The 22,446-nt window shown below is 35.8% G+C and overlaps 1 protein-coding gene across 3 annotated transcripts in view; it reads left to right on the top strand.

Annotated features, from left to right (window-relative positions):
• The window catches only part of COL14A1 (collagen type XIV alpha 1 chain), a 245,408-nt gene that overhangs the window by 126,616 nt on the left and 96,346 nt on the right, over positions 1-22,446 (top strand). For all 3 annotated transcript variants that reach the window (XM_050802163.1, XM_050802164.1, XM_050802165.1), the window contains exons 24-26: positions 7,382-7,528; positions 11,327-11,383; positions 14,543-14,682. In XM_050802163.1, the coding sequence (XP_050658120.1) occupies positions 7,382-7,528; positions 11,327-11,383; positions 14,543-14,682 (344 nt within the window). The remainder of the gene's footprint in view (positions 1-7,381; positions 7,529-11,326; positions 11,384-14,542; positions 14,683-22,446) is intronic.

Below are 22,446 nucleotides of genomic sequence, written 5' to 3'. Positions count from 1 at the left end.
CATTAGACAACAGCCCTCTTGTCGAGGAAGCAATTTGTACTGGTCAGTCATGCTGCATATGGAGTCTGACTGGTTGGGTAAGCAAATTACTAACCCTCTGCAAACCTCCCTTTTCCTTATCTGGTAATGGGTATAACCATAGTGCTGATTTTTTAGAGTTCTGTGAAGATAAAACTGAGATATTCCACAGGAAGCATTTGCAACAGTGCTCTGTGCACTGGAAGGACCCCAAAAATGTTAGCAGCCAGATAGCCAAGACTAGCATACATTAAAATAATATTGTGCTCTAATTTGGGTAATCACTCTCTAGGGATCAAGTTTAAATCTGATGTTTTTCTTAGTGTTTCTTTTTCTTTTGGGGATAACTGGTGAACAATAAACCCTCATTACAGAGATTTAATGTATCTATACCATCATGAACAAGTTCTTCGGCATTACAGTTCTCACGTACATCCACAATTTGGGACTTTGTTCCAAACTGAAACAGTAAAAATGTCTCACTGTCTTCATTAAAAATATTGAGAATAATAACAAATGACTGATTACCCAAAAATGAGTATCTAGAGCCGGTTTATCATCTTTTCCCAATATCAGCATGGACACTATTCAGAAGATGAATCAAATAATATACTTAATCAGATTTATAGAAACAATAGAAAAGATATGTCTTGTTATTTTATGGGATTATAGGAGATGCTAAAGAATCCCAAATGATTTTTTAAAATCTTCCAAACTTGGGAGTAAAATTGTTAAAAATGTAGCCTATTCTTTCTGGACAAATGATCTTGGTTTTCCCATTTCCGAAAAGCAAAATGACCTAATTATTTCTAGTCCAGCTAAGATTGGGTTTAGTAGTCCATATTCCTGACTATAGATACATTCAAAATCCATAAATCCCATTTTTGATCCAATCCATAAAGTGGAAAGCGTACTTTAGGAGAGCACTGAGAGCATTTGGAAATATGTCCCTTGTAGAATAAGAACTGAGATAGGTGGAACATACTAGAAGAAACTCCTGCAAATCCCAGGCAAGATATCATGATAGACATGCGGCACCACTGCTTCCTTAAATCCCTCTATGTGATGTGAGGATCCTTCCAGCCTGACATTTGCTTGACATTTGGGAGTGGTATTAATCTGGAATAAACGTTGAGGGAGAGAAAGTCAGGATAAGTCACATGGATTTTGTGGTTTTGTTAAATATGATTGATGGGATGCCAGAAGTAGATGAAGCACAGGCAGCTATTTGAGAAACAACTATGAAATCTGGAGGAGTTATGTTTCCTATATTTCTATAAGTCACACTTTAATATAGAAGGGTTGACATTCTATATGTCTAAGAAAAAATACTAAGTATAATAATAATCACCCTCCCAAACTAACCCACAATTCTTTTATGTGATTTATCCTTTTATATGATTTAGGAAATTGAAATGAAGGGACGTGGGTTCCAGTGGATATTTGTTTCCTTTCATAAAAATTTATAACTATATATGTTGACACAACAATGTATAAAAACTGGCTTTATCAATGGAATCAGTAATATTCGTAGCTTTTTAAATTAAATGCTTTTAGTTTAGCATATTTGCAAAGCAGCCTTGAGAGTTTTATCAGAGGATATGATTGATTTGTCTGATAATACTGATCCGGTCATCTAAAACCACAATAAGCTCTTTCTGAAGCCAAGATCTTTGCTTGCAAGCAAATGAGTCCACATTTGCTTTTTATCTTCAACTTAAGTGAACTTGTACTCCCTCAGTATTATTTTCAGGCTGCCAGAAATGTTTTCAGCTGAACCTTTATGCTCTTAATTGAACAAGAATGAACAAAAGTATTGTTCAGTTTACTTCTCATCAACATTTGTTGCTGAGAGATTAGATTTATGAAAAAAAATAGCCCACCTCTCATTCACCCAGTTGTCTTACTGAATATTATTTATCAGCTGGACAGCAAAAGATTCTAATTGACAACTTGAAAAGGAATGTTTGATGGAGGAGTGAGTGTGAGGGTGGCAGTAGGAAATGTGTTTAGATATTTTAACTTACACAATTCAGATCAAGGAATAGTCTTTCTACTTTGGAATGGAGAAGAATTAGGTTGAGTTTCATTATTTTACAGAGGAATGTGATCACCATCCTGATTGACTGCCTTTAAAGGACTTGTGGTAAGATGCCCATTCTTCCACGGGCAGATGAGTCTCAGACCCTCAGGTGTTTTGACTGTAATATTGGCTACATATGCTGTCTCTGTGGAAATTTCAGTCTTTCTACCCCAGGCAAAGGAGATACTAGGAATAAATGAGACCCAGTTTCCCCATGTGTTGGAGTAAAGCTTTATCCCAGTTGACCTCTTTCTGAATGCCTCGGTCAAATCCTTACAGTTTGATGGGTAATTTTTTCCAGTTTTTTTCCACATATTTTTTCATAGCTTGAGCATGTGCATTTTTATTCTGAGATTAAGTCAGTGATGAAGTCTCCACTCTAACCACAACCGCTGGTCAACTGTCTTCTCCGGGCTTCAGCTTCTGTAAAATTATTTCATTTGCGTCTATTAACTGAGGCAATAACTGCAAATTTGCAAGGTTTTGTAAGTAGAATAGCCACACTGTTTCATTCAGGCTTGTTTATTAATATTCACAGAAATCTAGATAAACTTAAGCCAAAGGGTCCATTTATTGGCTAGTATACTAAGAAGTCCAAAGTCTCTGGCTCCAGGCACATCTGGACCTAGGTGTTCAATGTTCTAGAGATAAAGTCTTGCTCCTTCTTGTATTTTGCTTTCCTCTGCCTTCATTTTCAGTCAGGCTCAGTGAGTCAGATCCAGAATTACATTCTCCCAGCTTCCAGCTTTAACAGTCTTGGTGAAAAGAGAGCTTCTCTTTCTCAATAGTTCCAACAGAAGTCCAGGAACTGAGTCATATTGGCCTGGTTTGGGTCATATGCCTCTAAATCTGTCATTGAGTGCAAGGGCATGAAATAAACTGCCTGTTTGGACCTGGTTGCCTTCCACCCCTGTATCTGGTGGTGGTGGCAGGAGGTAGGGGTGTTATTCAATCCTCCCCAAACCATAAAGACCAAGAGTGTGGAGGAATGGATGCAAAGAAAGAGATTTCAGATACAAGACAGGCAAAAGCAACAGATGTCCTTTACCCATGTAAATATTATGACATTTTTATGACCAAGAAAAGAAAGATTACCAGAAGGACAAGGTCTTCTCAAGAAAGACTGAAACAAAATCTGCTTTTGACTCAGTCATCCATTTGCCAAATTAAATGATAGATTTTTGGTTAATTCTAGGACAGTCCAAAGTGAGAGATTTTTGGTTGGTCTTGGGTAATTCAGAGCCCTGTGAGATCCTCCATTAGTTGTGCAGATGCTCTGGGATTTTATCCCTCTCTTCAGCTGTTTTTGAGTTGCCTTGGCACCTAAGGTTGCCTTCAAATGCATTTATTTATTAATATATGCCACATAGGCCCAAACGCTTTATTCCCACCCTAATCCCCACAGCTTGATGAACTTCTTTGTAACCTGCTTAGATCAGGGTTCAGAGGATGCTCCACTTGTCCCTATTTAGGTGCTGAGATGTCAGCTTTGCAGTATTATTTATTGAAAAGGATAGAGAATTGCAGCATAATGGAGAGCCTACCTTACCAAAGACCAGGTCCACAAAAAAACGCCATATGGAACAAAACCTATGATCAAAATTAAACCTTTTGGAGCAGTGACGTTATGATATTCTTTGCTTGTGGAGCTCAATAACTACTTGTAGGACATTTTGGTAAGTCAAGCTGGTGGCGTTATTATCAACATGATTATAATCTGGAGAATGGATTTAGTCTTGCTTCCTAAGAATGGTGGACAAATAAAGACAGATTTTTTCCCTCTGTTTCAAAAAATAAAATTAACTTCCTGCTTTTGGCATGAGGGGTTGAGGAAATTAGTCACCATTTGGTCAGTTTGAATGTTTTCCTTAAGGCAAAGCCAATAGGCCTGAATTGCATATGCCAAAAGCAACATGGATACACCCCCATTGATGGAACCCCTCTTTGTTAGTATTGGGAACCAAATTGATACTCTTTGCCATTAATCTTATAGTGCTTGTTCCAGTTTTCCAATATTTATAGCTGTATTATTTTAGCAGTAAGATCTACTTATATTCTATTTTCAAGGGTCTTTAAAGTACATGAGTTTCTACATGAAATAGGAAATGTGACAGAAAAGCGCATTTCTGGAATTGACTCATGGAGAGTCCTCGGAAGGTTTGTGGAGGTAGATCAGTGTGATCCATGCATAACATTCAGGAAATGTTTGTATTACAGGTGGCCCACAGAAGCTTTTAGGAGGCTCTAACGGATAGCTAAGGGTCAAACAAAACAAAACAAAACAAAACAAAAAAACAGTTGTTGTGGGATTCTGAGCCTGGAAACCACAGACTAAACTTGGACCTAAGCAAAGCAAAACACTGAGTTCACTAAATTTTACTGTCAAACCCATTTCACATAATTTATAATCTCACAAACACTTTAACAATTTTTAAATGTTATCATTTTTCATAATATATGAACAAGAAATGATTAAAGTTGACAGTATTTTACTTTGAACAAATATATTAATAAAAATTCTATTATAAAGTTCACTTCTGAAACTCTCTAATATTCACAATATATAAAAATAAATTTAAAATTCTATTTAACAAATGGCTTTAATTCAATTATATTTTTAAAAGTCTATATTTGTCCATAGACAAAATTTAAATAACTATATCATGTTTATTCTGATATATGCATATTATAATATGCATATATGTGCTTCAATATATGCATATCAAAATATAGTTGGAAATTTAACTAGGTTTGATACTTATAAAATAGACAAAAATTGTGTAAAATATTTGCATTTTATAGTTGAAAAAGCAACTGGTATGCTTTTATATTTTCTAGATTCTGTTTATTCTTCATAAACTGCTCTGCAAATAACATTTTGAAGGAGTGGATAGTTCTTTTTAACCACTAAATAATGCGTGTAATATATTTAATCAGTGCTGTTTTTCAACACTAGTTTTTCAATCCCTAGAAATAAAGCTTTATGAAGCTTTGATTAAACACATGCAATTTATGGATAAGGTGATCAATCTAGAGGGAAATTTGAATAATTGTTTTTTCACGGTAGCAATGATTCCTCCTCTTAATCAGTTGTCCATTGTGGTAAAAACAACAACAACAACGCTCTATGCCTGTGAGGAAAACACTTGAAACTCTTCAGTAATGAAAGCCGCCCAAGTAGGCTCTGTGGAGTGATAAAGCACTGAGTCATAAAGATTCCTCATCTGATCTCTAGCCGTCATGTTCGCACATTTCATATGCACTCAACAGCTCTCAGATGGTTTCATTTTGGAAAACTATTGATTTCATTTACATTTGCTTAGAATATACCAGTGGAAATTAAAGCAACATCCTCTGAAACTGAGCTTTGGAGTTCTGAATTCAGGGGAATGAGCAGAAGTGGGTCAAGGGGTAGAATAATACGCTTAGGTAGAAGGAGTAAGTTTTAGTATTTGATAGTACTATAGTAGGGAATAGTAGGGAAATAATACTTAACAATAATTGTATATTTCAAAATAGCTGGAAAAAAAAGAATTGTAATATTCCCAACACAAAGGAAAGATAAATGTTTGAAGTGGTAGATATTCCAATTACCTGATTAGATCATTATACATCGTATAGAGGTATGAAAATATCACACAAACCCCCAAAATATGTACAACTATTATCTACCAGTTTAAACAATCTCAGTTCTGCTAATTAGAATAAGGACTTGAAGAAGTTATTAACTTTTCTGACCTTTAGTTTCATCTCTTTAAATTGGGAATAATTATAAATGTTATAAGAATCAAACGAGATAATGCATATGAATTCCTTAGAATATTGCCTGGCACATGATAAGCACTCATTAAATGTTGGTTGTTATTATCTTTATTGCTGTTGTTATAATTAAATAGCAGGCACAGAATCTGGATATAATAAACCCTCAAGAAATGATGAATGTAATTAATCCATATTCCTGTCTCAGGACCTAAGGGCCAGCACTAGTTCTTCCAGGAGATGCACATAATTTTGCTATGGACGTGGGAACAAAGAAAGGAGCCAATAGTTAGTCAGGTCTCCAGAGTTCTTTGTGCCTCTGTCATGGTGGAGAAAAAGACAGAGGAGGTGCCATGTGAATTGGCTGTGTATGACATGTCTCCTTGGTCGATAAAAAAAGAACCAGAAATTGAGAGACTGAGTTCTACAGCATATATGGCCCTATGCTATGTAAACACCATGTCCTTTTTCCTCAATTAAAGAATTTTCAGAGTGGATGCCGGGAATTTGAATAGGCCCCTCTGAACTCCCTGGGAATGTCTTTTGCGATTGAAGGAAATCATTGGTGTCAGTTAAAAGTCAAGGCTGAGAGGGAGATACTGGGCAGTGTGAGGACTCCTTGGTGATCCCAGTGCTGCTGCAAGCTCTTGCCTGCAGTTGTGGCAGCTTTGAAGACAACCTGGACCCATGGACCAGGGCTTCTGAGATCCATACCTGTATCTTTAGACCACTGCCTAGAAGGGTATCCTCTTGGGTGGTAATAAGTTATATGAGACCAAAAGGAAGTATCTGTTTGTGTTATGTAACATTGGACTGTGTTCAGAAAATCATACTGAATAAAAGGGAGTTCAGGTTTTAAAAAAATAGGCCAGGGATGTTGTCTCATGCCTGTAATCCAAGCACTTTCAGAGGCCAAGGCAGGTGAATCACCTAAGATCAGGAATTCAAGACCAGCCTGGCTAACATGGTGAAACTCCACCTCTACTAAAAACACAGAAATTAGCCGGGCATGGTGGTGCACGCCTGTAGTTCCAGCTACTCGGGAGGCTGAGGCAGGAGAATTGCTTGAACCCGGGAGGCGGAGGTTGCAATGAGCTGAGATCGCACCATTGCACTCCAGCCTGGATGACAGAACAAGACTCCATCTCAAAAAAAAAAAAAAAGAAAAAAGAGAAAAAAACATGCCCTCACATCTGCACCTGTCCAAAAGATCAGTTAGGATGTGTGCATATAATTACATGCATTAATAATTCTCCATTAAGTACAGAGTTGATCTCAGAAGTCTTTTAATAGTAAACATCATTTGTTGACATACAAAATGTGATATTTCATAGAAAAATACCAGTGAGTGTATTAACTCTTTGGAAGAAGATACAATACTTCAAACAAATATAACTCATTCTGGCTTTATCTGATGTGGGCTACACATGTGAAGTATTTTAGAAGCAAATCATCTGCCAATGGCTATGTTTCAAAAATTTCATATGCGTATGTTTTTGTTTTGTTTTGTTTTTATTATAGATACAAAAAAGCAAGAATCAACTGTGGGTGGAGGTACAACCAGGCATTGCTTCTATGGACTTCAGCCTGATTCTGAATATAAAATCAGTGTTTATACAAAGCTCCAGGAGATTGAAGGACCTAGTGTGAGCATAATGGAAAAAACACGTAAGGCGTGTGTGTTCTCTCCTGATCCCTCTCCCCATGAACAAACAGAATTTTAGGCATCCTGTTTTGAAAATACCTTATCCTGTTTAGAAAAATATTAGCTATTGCTGTTCAGGAATATGCACAATACAAGTTTTGTTCCTCTTACTCAGTCCCAGAATTCATTGCCTATGGCCCACTGATGTCATCAGTATGGGTTTTTTATTTCCATTCTCCATATATGTTTCACAAGAGACTAGAAGTCCACACGATAGTAAAGCAATTGAGACAATGACTTACATTGTGATCCAGATCCATAAGGAACTGTTGTGGTATGTGGAGTGTCAAATGCAGTTTGAGGACTTGGCTCTGACATTAAAACAATGGCATATTACCACAGCCATGAGGATGGGAAGGGAGCCAAGATGTTCCAACTAGCTGACCCTAGAGTTACTGCTTGCCTAAGAAGCTCTTGCACTTTTTCCAAGCTGACTGCAGATGTGATGCACTAAAGGGAAAGGCAAAGTATAAAATTAAAACAAACCTCTTTTAACATGTTCCAAAGAGCAAGGAGAGTGTCAACTTCTTGAAAAGACTTCTAGTCAAAGATTCTTGACCCTAGGTGCACAAACATTAAAATGGTTTGAAATGTAGTGAATTCTGGGGGACATTTGTGTGCTTAACTCAGTATCTTGAATTTAAACTTGAAATTCCAGGAGGATTTGTGTCTGAATAGGTGTTGGGCAATGGGCTTTCTTGGTGACCCCTCTATCACGTACATGGCATTTAGAAGGGATTACTGCCTGTGTATAGCTCTTCCAGCCTCTCCGGCACTTGCAGAGGGAAATCATGCACGTGTAACCTTCAAAAAGAGAGGATAAAAGTATAATAAATCATCTTCTTTTATGTAATACAAAGACTTTATTTCAGGACACTTAAATATGCAATTTTTCATATTCCACTTGTATTTTTGAGGTATAATTTACATAACATAAAATTTAAGTACCATTTTAAGTGTGCAGTTCAATGATTTTTAGTACATGTAATGAGTTGTATCACCATCCCTACAATTAAATTTCAGGACATTTCCATCAACCCAAAGAACCTTTCCTGCAGTTTGCAGTCAATCTCCTTTCTCACCCTGAGCTTCAGGCAATCTACTTTCTTTTATTATACATTTTCCTTTTCTGGACATTTCACGTAAGTGGAAATACACCATATGTAGTCTTTTGCATCTGGCATCTTTCACTTAGCGTATGTTTTTGTGGTTTATCCATCTTATAGATTGTGTCAGTAGTTTGTTTCTTTTTATTGCTGATTAGAATTCCATCTTATGGATTGTAAATCATATAGTTTTGAAGTTAATAGGAACTTGGTAGTACACAAGACTTAGAGTCAAATGGTTGGTTTGAGGATCTTGTTCTGCCCCTTTCTAGCATTATGGCTTTGGGCAATTCAGCATCTCTGAGCTTTTCACTCATCAATAAAATTAACTACTCTCTTGCCTCAAGTGGTGGCAGTAAACAACCAATAAAAGAATACTCATTGAAGAGCTTTTCAACCTGTATGTCATTGAGCAAGTACTTTCTGTCGTTACCATTATTATATTCTTAAAAGTCATAAACTAAAGGCTAGATCTCACTATCAGGCATGTTTTTTCTGGGCCATACTTTTTTAAGTTTTAAAGTAGTTTTTGAAAAGTCAGAATATCTTGCAACACTAAGTGTCTATCTTCATGGTGCCAATCTGCTGGAACCAAGTGCTGTCTGTTTAGACAGTGCATGTATGCTTAAGTTTGCTACTGCACCTTAATGTTTACACTTTCTTTGTGCTTATTGATTGCTCACCTGACCCCTAGAAACATTTGTGTTTAGAACCCCTGATCTACTTCAGCTTCTCCTGTCCTTGACCCCACACTGGTTAACTACTAACCTAGGGTTAAATCCAATTTGGATAGCTCTGTTTGATGTAAATGTTTTCCTTATGTTGGAGGCATCTGTCTTCTTGTAGCTTCCACCCATTGGCTGTGGTTCAGCCTTTCGAAGCAATGCAGGTAAAGACTACTTCTTCTTTGAGTGACAGCCCCTCACATCCTTGAAGACAGGGACAATCTGTATGTCACATATAGAATATAAACATGTGTCCCCAGTTCACTGTGGTTCTTCTTACCTAAGAGATTATTTGGCCAGATGTTCTGCCCAGTCATATTAATCTGGCTGCCATACTCTCTTACTGATTTCATTCTTGATTTATTGACCAGACTTAGGCGATGCCTTGATTTTCCCTATTAAAGAAGATGCACAATTATTAAGATGACTGACTACTTCCACAAATTTTAAAATTCTTTAAATGGCTTTAGAAACATTTTGTGGGGTTTTAAAGAAAGTTTTGCAATCCTAGTTACAAAAAAAAATTCTCAGTTTTTAAATTTTGAGAGTTTTTAGCTTCAAAAATTACCTTTAAAAATAACAGTGATATATATCCATAATAGTAAAACAGAAATATATGAAGTGCATTGTCAACCTCCCTCTTTCCTTGTTCTTCCTTTTCAGAAATATTTCCTTTTCACACACATATATACATATTTGTGAAAAATAAAAAGCACATATATATAAAATGTAAAAGGTATGTGTGTGTGTGTGTGTGTGTGTGTGTGTGTTTATGTGTGTATAAGTTTTATTTTTCACAAATGAGATTATGCCATGGTATTCTGTGACCTATTTCACAAAATAATCATCTTGAATATTTTTTCATTTACTAATATATAGTTACCTCATTCTTTTAATGTTGAATCATTTTATTTAAATTATTTTATTTTATTGGATCTTAAAGTTGGAAGAGACCTTACAATTCACCTCTTAGCCTTCCTGATAATGAAGAAACTACCGTTTATAAAATTCTTGGCAAATGATCAGTCTGCCTGAGCTCAAATCCTTCTAGCTATTTGGTGCTCAGTATCGCCTGAGGCTAGACTTCCCCTCTGTGAATGGCTATGATTAGTGGAGGGTTTTCCTGAGTATTTAACTGGGATAACTAGAAGAATTTTCTTAGTTTTTCTTAAGTCTTTAGTGTCAAATAGGAATTAGAAATGAATACATAATAACATTGTGTTTTATGTTTGCCTAATGACACCAAAACTTCCTGGTGCTTTGCCACATGAGCTGGAATGAGAATTGATAATCACTCCTTTGATCTAACTGTCCCCAGATCCTTTAACCAAGCCACACCTCTGCAGAGTACGTGGACTTCTCTTCCCACATAATCCAGGTTGAAAAGATCCAAACACACTTTAGCCTGCCAATGTTACATTTGGTCCTCAAAACCAAAAGACATTTCCAGATGCAGTCCGAGCAGAGCAGAATGAATCAGAGTCCACTGGTGACCAATATCCTGGGGCATGCAGGATGGAAAGGGAAAAGTGCTACTGAGCAAGGATTGATGGTCAATCCTTAGGCAGAATGGAAATGAAGTTTATTGTGTGTGTGAAAGCAACAGGAGATGAACTTTCAAATGGGTTGGCAGGATTCCTGCCTTAAATCAACATTAGAACCACTTTGTAGTTGACAGTTTGATTTCATTGACTCCTGCTGGGTAAACTGAGTGGTGGCAAAATGGCATTTCAAGCCTTCAGTGTGAGGATGAGAGGATAGATGGAGTCAGTTTTCACAGGCTATGGCTGATTTATAGTACTCATTAAATTCTCAGGGAAGACAGTTATCAAAATCATTGACTCCCCTGAATATTTAGTACTGCATGACCTTGTTCTCTTTCCCACAGATGAGATGGCGAACTGATGTCCTTTCTCCCTTTCCTTTACAGAATCACTTCCTACACAACCACCAACTTTTCCACCAACCATTCCACCAGCAAAAGAAGGTAAAATAATAATAGAATAATGATCTGATTTTAGGTTTAGGATTTGTGTTGGTTTTGTTTGCCTGTTCATTTAAAACCAGGGTATTAATAAAGTATATTTATTGTGCTACCTAATTTTCTCCTTAATACAAATGCTTATCAACCATGATGGGCTTGAATGATATCCATTTAATATCAGTTCTGCACACAAAGAGTGGATTTACTAACAGAATGCTTAATACTAATTTTTTGAAATATGAGAGCAGTTAACATTCATTAAGGAAGAATAGTTACATAATTTGTAAGTGAAAATCCAGTCTGTAATTTCTCAGGTACAATAATAGTTTCCCAGCCGACCTCTGAAGTGTCTTTTTCAGTTGTTTTTTCTTTCCTCATCACAACAGTTCCTCATCACATTTACCTAAGCTATTAAGGTAACTTTAAAAAGGCCCCCAACAAAGTAGTGATCATTATTTTTTTCATTTCAGTAGTGAACATTTATTAATCCTGCTATTTATTCTCAAAGCTCTTATGGTAGGCGTGGGAAATACAATAATAATACGTGATTGCTGCTCTCTGCTTATTTTTAGTATTAAAGAGAAATGGGTGCTTGCCTAGATAAATACCAGTCAAGTTTATGAGTTATAAAATAGCAGTTGTATTATGGTAGTCCAGAAGTGGTAACGGTTAATGTTGCTGCAGATTAATGAATCGTAAAGGAAGAGGAATTTGATCTACATTTTGAAGAATGAGTTTGAGAGACAAGTAATGGGATGAATAGCACTCGTAGTCAAGAGTGATCCAAGTGCTTAATGGATTTAGGGAATCATAAATGCTTTAGTGTGACACTAAAGAGAAAAGAATGAGGATAGAGTTATGGATTGGTTAATGTGACAAAATTAGGAATTTGGGCTTTATCCTGTGGGTAATGGCATGTCGTGACAATCTGTAAGAAGGAAGGGTGATCTGATGAAATCTATGTTTAAGAATGGTAACTTTGGCGAAATAGGGAGGATGGACTGGAAGAATGAGAGGAGAAAGTGGAACACGTTAGAAGGTTGTATTGGAAGAGTTCTTCCATTCATAATGCATCTTAAAGTGCCTGTTACGTACCAGGGAAACAATAAAAAATAAGTTATTCGGAGTTTAAAGTCAGTGGATTCAAATGCTGCAGAGAGTGGAAGACACAAAGAAACAGGCAATTAAGAACTCTAATAAAGCTCAACATTCATCCTAGGATGGCATGCAAAGTCTTCACGAATCAATCTATTTTGCAGTATTATTTCCCAGAATACATTATATAATAGCAAAATTGTACAACTCAGGGTTCCCCATACATGTCTTATGCTGTCCTGCATCTTTGAATGCTATTCACTCTACCTGGAATGCCAAATTCTTTCTTCTTCCAGCTTCGTATCTAGCCTTCTTTAGTCTCAACATCTATGGTTATTCTCATTATTGGAACTGGAAACAGAATCCTAATTGATAAATTTACTAATTAGGCACCTCTGATGCAGATATTACAGAATGCTCTGAGGTCAGAATATTTTTATTTATAGCTGAGTATGGATATTATTCTATCAACATTCATGAATTCTTATAGAAGATTTATGTGATCTGGAAGGGTCTGTGGGATTAAGCACTGACAAAGTAGAAACATTGGTTCTGAGATTTTCATTGTGATGGTTTTAGATGGTGCTTTTACAACTTGAATGCACTGTGTATTTTAGGCTTTGTTTGTCCTGGGTATATTTAATTTAAAAGCCAATAAATTTGTATTATTAAACTAATACTAAATATTTATTAAACAAATATTAAAACATAGAAAAAACATAAAAGAAGAACATTAAAAACACAACCTTTTACCCCAGAGGTAATTCCTTCATGCATGTTGATATATTTTCTTTCTTTGATTTACTAACTAAATTTTTCGTTTTGAGTGTATTTTTTAATAGAATTTGCTCTCATTTTGAAAGTGAAACGTAATTTTCACTTTTATCTTTCCATGGAAACAGAGGACCTGTTTATAAACTCATAATTAGCAGATCTTGTTATTCCTTTCAGCTTTAAGTTCAAACCACAAATTTGTAAAATTTTATAAATCGCAGAACTCATGAGAACAACCTCACCAGATCTGTACTGCCCCTAGAGTATTAGCTCACTTGGAGATGGTTTATTTTATATTATAAATAGCTTTAAGGCAATAAAGTTGTACTTAATAAAATAAAAACTAAGTGAGGTTTTCCTTAAAGCAAGGAGAAAGGCACATTATCTCATAGAATATTTGTGTGCAATTGGCATAAGATTAAAAGATTCAGATTATTGAAGAGCAAATTGTTTGCTTCATCATAAAACAGAGTCAACTGCAATGATCAACCCTAATGAAGAGGAGGAGAGGCATAGATAATCTGAAACAGCACATGATAACATAATAGAACTTTTAAAAAATGTTCTCAGTAGAGTAGGTTTTTATTGGTATAGTTTGCTTTGTTTAATTCTTTTTGCTTGTTTGATTGCTTTATTGATATCTGTAATACCTGCTGATAATACTTTCCCTTGGCTAGCATTAGTGTACGTTTCTTGACATGTATCTGTGGGCAATAGAAGGACAGAGACAGAATTTTTTTTTTTTTAACCAAGATTAGAATTTGTTTGTTTAGGGCCTCAGCCCAAATGAATATCAAATTATAATTAGATTAATCTGTTTCCATTTTAGCACATGCTTTTCTGCTGAGATTGAATCTCTCTGACATTAACTTGCTAATTCAATAAGAAAAGGACGGTGCACAGAGTGATAGCGTGTCCTTTTTTCCAATCAGTTGGCACTAGACAGTGTTTGCTGATACTTTGATCTCTGAATCCCCTTAGTCCCATCTTTTCCTAGTCTTTCATTTTCATTCTTTTGGGCTGTGGTTGGTGGACACTTTTTTTCTTTCTGTTTCCACATGCATAATAGAAGCTTCTTAGTCATGAATAAGAATGGGGCTTTGAATATAAAGGAGTAATTACAGCAAAGAAGCATAGTGAACAGGAGTTTGTAATATGAACATTAAGAAGTTTATATCTTCCCTTTGAAAAAGAGCTTCACTTATCAGAGGGCAACTATTATTTGTCTTACTGGTTTAATAACTACTAAATTTTCCCCTTATCTCTGACTCAAAATTCATTGTTGGTCTTCAGTATGTAAGGCGGCCAAGGCTGACCTGGTATTTATGGTGGATGGATCCTGGAGCATTGGAGATGACAATTTCAATAAGATCATCAGCTTTCTGTATAGCACTGTTGGAGCCCTGAACAAGATTGGCACAGATGGAACCCAAGTAAGGCTAATAAATAATTCATTCATTCTATGTATTTAGAAATTATTTCTCCAGCTCTTATTACAGCTACTTGTCAGGTACTGGGAACTATCATGATTGGACTCAACCTTAAATGAAAAGATAGACAGGTATGTGTTTAGAAGCAGTTTATTGATGCCTGGTGAAGCTCCAGAGGATGCTTACCCTTAAAAGGTGCTGAGTTCAGCAAACTAAAACAAGGTAGAAAGTCCATGTCAGGGGATTACATACTACGGTAGAATGTCTCTTTTAATGATACACACAATATTTTCCCTGCCCTTAAGGACTTTAAAATCTTGAAAGGAACACCTTACTATAGATCATGTGGAACATGAAACTAACTCATTCATTTAACAAATATGTATCAAGGATTTGTTATGGCCATGTACTATACTGTCATAATGAATGTCAATCAATGTCTCTAATTTTGTGGGGCTCGTATTCTTAAAAGTAAGGACAGAAGACATACTGGTCAGAATGGCTGTTATTAAAAAGGCAAAATACAACAGATGCTGGCAAGATTGTGGAGAAAAGGGAACACTTATACATCATTGGCAGATATGTAAATTAATTCAGCCATTGGAGAAAGCACTTTGACAGTTTCTCAAAGAACTTAAAACAGAATTCCCAAACCCGGAATCCCACTGTTGAATATATACCCAAAGGAATATAAATCATTCTACTATAAAGACACATGCATGCACAAGTATGTTCATTGCAGCACTATTCACAATAGCAGACATGATATCAACCTAAATGCCCATCAATAGTAGACTGGATAAAGAAAATGTGGTACATATACATCATGGAATATTATGCAACTATGGAAAAGAATGAGATCATGTCCTTTGCAGCAACATGGATGAAGCTAGAGGCATCCTAAGCAAACTAATACATAAACAGAAAACCAAATACTGCATGTTCCCATTTATAAGTGGGAGCTAAACATCAAGTATTTATGGACACAAGGAAGGGAAGAACAAACACCAGGGCCTACTTGTGGGTGGAGGGTAGGAGGAGAGTGGGGATTGAAAAACTACCTGTCAGGTAACATGCTGAATATCTGGATGATAAAATAATCTGTGCATCAAATCCCACGACTTGCAATTTATCTCTCTAACAAACCTGCACATGTACCCCTAAACCTAAAAGAAAAGTTAAAAAACAAGAGAAAAGGGACAGAGACAGATATAAACAGGCAAGCAAATAGATTCACAAGGTAGGGATGTATGCTATGAAAACAGAGTGATGTGATTTAAAGATGTCAGGGGATTACTCTAAATTGTGTGTGACAGTTATTTTAAATTGTATGGTCACCAAACCTCTTTGAGGAGGTGCCTTTTGAACTGAGATGTGAATGATGCAGACTTGAAGATCTGAGAATGGAGTTTCCAGACAGAGAAAATGATAAGTATAGAGGACCCAAGATGAGAATGAGTTTTGAAACTTCATACACCAAAACTTGTGGCTAGAATATAGTAGGTGAGAGTGTGAGGATAGAACAAGTGGAAGAAGCAGGCAAAAGCCAGATCATCTTGAGTCTTGTGGACCATCAAAGGAGTTCAGTATCATCATAAATGCAACTGGAAGTCACTGGAAGGTTTTAAGGAGAGCCAAGATCTGATGTGTTTCAGAAAAAAAGATTACCTCAACTGCTTTGTGGCATGTGAATTACTAATACGGATAAGAGTGGAAGCAGATAGACCAGTCAGGAAGGTGCTCTCATGGTCCAGCAGAGTGATCATGGTGGCCTGGACTAGGGTGGTAGCAATGAGGTACACTGAAACAAATGGATTTGGAATATATTGTGAAAGAATGGCTAAGAAAATTTGGGCACAAGAAGTATCGTAAGAGGATAATGGATACTTTGCAGAAAGCATACAAGACAGAAAAGATTAGGGTCCTATTTTTAGCCTCCTTAAACAAAATAACTGTCAGCCAAGAATTCTGAATCCAGCAAAACTAAGTTTCATAAATGGAGGAAAAATAAAGTCATTTTCAAGCAAACAAATGGTGAGAGAATTTGCCACTACCAGACCAGCCCTATAAGAAATGCTAAAAAAAGTTCTAAATTTGGAAACAAAAGTTTGATATACATCAGAATGTAACCTCTTGAAAGCATAAAACTCATTGGGACTATAAAACAATAACACAATGAAGAAAACAAAGTACTTAGGTAACAACATGGTGACTGGGACCATACCTCACATCTCAATATCAATGTTGAATGTAAATAGCCTAAGTACTCCACTTAAAAGATACAGATTAGAAGAATGGATACAAAATCATAAACCAAATATCTGCTGTCTTTAAGAGACTCACCTAACATGTAAGGATTTGTGTAAACTCAAGGTAAAGGGGTAAAAGAAGATATTCCACGCAAATGGAAACCCAAAGCAAGCAGGAGTAGCAATTATTATGTCAGATAAAACAGACTTTAAAGCAACAATAGTAAAATAAAAAGACAAAGAAAGTCATTATATAATGATAAAAGGATTGATCCAACAAGAAGATATTACAATCCTACATTTATATGCACTTAACTCTGGAGCTCCCAGATTCAGAAAACAATTACTACGAGACCTAAGAAGTAAGACAACAACACAATAATAGTGGGAAATTTTAACACTCCACTAGCAGCACTAGACAGATAGTCAAGACAGAGAGTCAACAAAGAAACAATGGACTCAAACTACACTCTAGAACAAATGGACCTAACACGTATTTACAGAACATTCTATATAAGAACTGCAGAATATACATTCTTCACATCAGCATATGGAATATTTTCCAAGCTGGACCATGATAGGCCACAAAACAAGTCTCAATAAATTTTTAAAAATCAAAGTCATATCAGGCATCTTCTCAGATCACAAGGGAATAAAACTAGAAATCAGCTCCAACAGGAATCCTCAAAAGTATACAAATACATGGAAATTAAACAATTTGCTCCTGAATGATTTTGGGGTTAATAATAAAATTAAGAAGGAAATTAAAAAATTCTTTGGAATGAAAGATAATACTTACACAAGTTGTCAAAACCTCTGACATACAGTAAAAGAAGTTCTAAGAGGAAAATAAATAGCACTCAATGCCCACATAAAAAAGTCGGAAAAAGCACAAATTGGCAACCTAATGTCACACCTCAAGGAACTGGTTCAACAAGAACAAACCAAAGCCAACGCTAGCAGAAGAAAAGAAATAACAAAAATCGGAGCAGAACTAAATGAAATTGAAACAAAAAGCAATAAAAAAGATCAATGAAACAAAAAATTGATTCTTTGAAAAGATAAAATTGATAGACCATTAGCTGGATTAACCAAGAAAAAAGAGAGAAGATTCAAATAGTCTCAATTAGAAATGAAAATAGAGACATTACAGCCAACACCACAGAAATACAAAAGATTATTCAAGACTATTACGAACACCTCTATACATAGAAACTACAAAATCTGAACGAATTGGATGAATTCCTGGAAAACAGCAACCCTCCTAGATTAAATCAAGAATAAGCCCCGAGCAGACCAGTAATAAGCAGTGAGATTGCATCAGTAATTTAAAAAAATTTCCCAAAAAAAAAAAAAAAAAGGCCCAGGGCCAGATGGATTCACAGATAAATTCTACCAGGCATTCAAAGAAGAATTGATACCAATTCTATGGAAACTATTAGATTGGTGCAAACCACAATTACTTTTGCACCAACCTAATATTCTAAAAGATTAGAAGGGGAATTCTCCCTATGTCATTCTGTGAAGCCAGTATTACCTGATACAAAAACCAGTAGAGGACATAATGAAAAAGAAAATATGCCGATATCCCTGGTGAACATAGATGCAAAAATAATCAACAAAATACTAGCTAAACAAATCCAGCAACACATCAAGAAGATAATACGCTGTGATCAAGTGAATATCATCCCAGGGACACAGAGAGGGTTTAACATGCACAAGTCAATAAATGTAATACATCACATAAGCAGAATTAATAACAAAAACCATATGTTCATCTCATAGATGCAGAAAACATTCAATAAAATCCAGCATCCCTTTATGATAAATACTTCCAACAAACTAGGAAGAGAAGGGACATACCTCAAAATAATAAAAGCCATATATAACAACCCCACAGCCAAAATTATACTGAATTGGAAAAAGTTTATAGCATTCCTTCTGAGAACAGGAACAAGACAAAGGTAATCATTTTCACCACTTCTATTCAAGATAGTACTAGAAGTCCTAGCCAGAGCAATCAGGCAAGAGAAAATAATAAAGGGCATCCAAACTGGAAAAGAAAAAATTAAATTATTGCTGTGTGCCAATGATATGATCATATACCTAGAGAACTTAAAGACTTCTCCAAAAGACTCCTAGATTTGATAAACAAATTCAGTAAACTCTTAGGTTACAAATCAATGTATACAAATCAGTAGCACTGCTATACACCAACGATCAATTCTCAGATAAGAGATAAGTCCTGAGGATCAAATCAAGAACACAATAGCTTTTACAATAGCTGCAAAAAAAAAAAAAAATTGACATACCTAGGAATATATTATACTTAACTAAAGAGATGGAAATTCTCTTCAATGAGAATCACAAAACACTACTAAGAGAAATCAGAGATGACACAAACAAATGGAAGCATCCCATGTTCATGGATTGAAAGAATTCTTATGAAAATGACCATGCTTCCCAAAGCAATCTACAGATTCAATGCAATTCCTATAAAAATACCAACATTGTTTTTCACAGAATTAGAAAAAACAATCCTGAAATTCATATGAAACCCAAAAAGAGCCCAAATAGCCAAAGCACTCCTAACCAAAAAGAAAAAAATCTGGAGGCATCACATTACCTGACTTCAAAGTACACTACAAGGCCATAGTTACCAAAACAGCATGGTACTGTTACAAAAGTAAGCACATAAACTAATGGAACAGAGCAGAGAACCCAGAAATAAAGTCAAATACATACAACCAACTGATCTTGGACAAAACATTCAAAAACGTAAATTGGGGAAATGACACCCTATTTAATAAATGGCACTGGGAAAACTGGATAGCCACATGTAGAATGAAACTGGATCCCAACCTCTCACCTTATACAAAAATCAACTCAAGATGGATCAAAGTCGTAAATCTAAGACCTGAAATGATAAAAATTCTAGAAGATAACCTGGGAAAAACTCTTCTGGACATTGGTCTAGGCAAGGAATATATGACTAAGACTCCAAAAGCAAATTCAACAAAAACAAAAATAAATAAATGGTACCTAATTAAACTAAAACCTTCTGAACAGCTAAAGAAATAATCATCAGAGTAAACAGCAAACCCAAGAATGGGAGAAAATGTTTGCAAACTATGCATCTGACAAAGAACTAATATCCAGAATCTATAGGAAACTCACACAAATCAGCAAGAAAAAAACCAAATATCTCATCAAAAAAAAAATGGGAAAATGGCATGAATAAACATTTCTCAAAAGAAGATATACAAATGGCCCACAAACATATGAAAAAATGCTCAACATCACTAATCATCATGGAAATGCAGATTAAAACCACAATGAGATACCACCTTGTCCCTGTAAGAATGGCCATTATTATAAGTCAAAAAACAATAGATGTTGGTATGGATGTGGTGAAAAGGGAATACTTATACACTGCTGGTGGGCATGTAATTTAGTACAACCTCTGTGGAAAACAGTATGGAGATTTCTTAAAGAACTAAAAGTAGATTTACCTTTGGTTCCAGCAATCCCAGTAATGGCTATCTACCCAAAGGAAAAGAAGTCATTATGTCAAAAGATACCAGGAAACATATGTTTATTTTAGCACAATTCACAAATGCAAAGATATAGAACCAACTTCAGTGCCCATCATCCAATTAGTAGGTAAAGAAAATGTAATATGTACACACATACACACACACACACACACACACACACACCATGGAATACTACTCAGTCATAAAAAAGAACAAAGTAATGTACTTTGCAGCAGCTTGCATGGAGGCCATTATTCTAAGTGAAGTAATTCAGGAATGGAAAATCAAATACCATGTGTTCTCACTTTTAAGCGAGAGCTAAGCTATAGCTACACAAAGGAACACGGGGTGGTATGATGGACTTAGAGACTCAGAGTGGGGAGGGTGGAAGGTGAGTGAAGGATAAAAAACTACATACTGGATAGAATGTACACTACTTGGGTGATGGGTGCACTAAAATCTCAAACCTCACCACTATACAATTCAACCATGTAACCAAATACCCTTGTACCCCAAAAGTATTGAAAATAAAAATAGGTTCCCCACCCTGTGTCCAAGTGTTCTCATTGTTTGATTCCCACCTAGAATGAGAACATGTGGTGTTTGGTTTTCTGTCCTTGCGATAGTTTGCTCAGAATGATGATTTCCAGCTTCATCCATGTCCCTACAAAGGACATGAACTCATCCTTTTTTATGGCTGTGTGGTGGGAGTAAAGGGGAGGGATAGCATTAGGAGATATACCTAATGTAAATGACAAGTTAATGGGTGTGGCACACCAACATGGCACATGTATACATATGTAACAAAGCTGCACATTGTGCACGTGTACCCTAGAACTTAAGTATAATAAAAAAATAAAAATAGGTTATTAAAAAAGAGGAGAATAGATAACATGCTGAGGCACGTCAGAAAGAAGGAAATTTCCTTTGAATTGGAGGAGACTTTATAAAAATGGTGACATGTCCAGTAGACTGATAAACTGGTAGCAGCTTAAGGCTCACTTAAACAAAGAAAGCACTCTAAAGATGCTATCTTTACTTCTTACATCATGATTCTGAAAAACAAATTAAAAACAATTAATTAAAAATGGTCCAAAAGTTCCACAGGAATAAAAGCAAGTTGTAAGAACTGAAGCCAGAAAGTTTTGTATAGTAGTGGTTAAGAACATACATTTTGATATAAAATAGACCTAACTTCAATTGTTGACTCTGCCAGTGACCACTCTTGTGATGTGCAAGTAACTGGTCTTTTGCAGCTCAGTTTCCTCAAGTGTAGAGTGAGTAGAATAGTAGTAATTACTTCATAGGTTTGCTTCATAAGGAAATCTTTGTAAAGAGTCTAACTCTGATTCTCGGACATTTGTCAAGTTACCAAGCTTACGCTGCCATTTTTAAACTGTCAAATGAGGTGGCAAAAATCCTACATGCTTGAAAAGATTTTTTGAAAACTACTTCCTGAAAGTACTTAGAGACACATGCACTCCTGTGTTCATTGCAGCACTATTCACAATAACAAACATGGAATGCCCATCAGTGGTGGACTGGATAAAGAAAATGTGGTGAACATACAGCAAGAAATACTATGCAGCCATAAAAAAAGAACAAAATCATGTTCTTTGCAGCAAGACAGGTGCTGCTGGAAACCATTATCTTGTGCAAATTAACAGAGAAACAGGAAACCAAATACTGCATGCTCTCACTTATAAGTGGGAGATAAACATTGAGTACACGTGGACATAAAGATGGGAACAATAGACACTAGGGGCTACTAGTAGGGGGAAAAAAGAAGGAGGCTGAAGGTTGAAAAACTACCTATTGAGTACTATGCTCACTACCTGGGGGACAGATTCATTTGTATACCACATCTCACTGACATGCCATTTACCCATGTAACAAACCTGCACAATGTACCCTCTGAATCTAAAATAAAATTTTTAAAAAAGAAAAGACGTATTTAATTTGTCTTCAAATTTGGCATGTAA

Source organism: Macaca thibetana, chromosome 8, assembly GCF_024542745.1.
Source record: "Macaca thibetana thibetana isolate TM-01 chromosome 8, ASM2454274v1, whole genome shotgun sequence".
Taxonomy (NCBI): domain Eukaryota; kingdom Metazoa; phylum Chordata; class Mammalia; order Primates; family Cercopithecidae; genus Macaca; species Macaca thibetana.
Note: the sequence above shows the minus strand (reverse complement) of the source record. Positions and strands in the feature narration are given on the sequence as shown.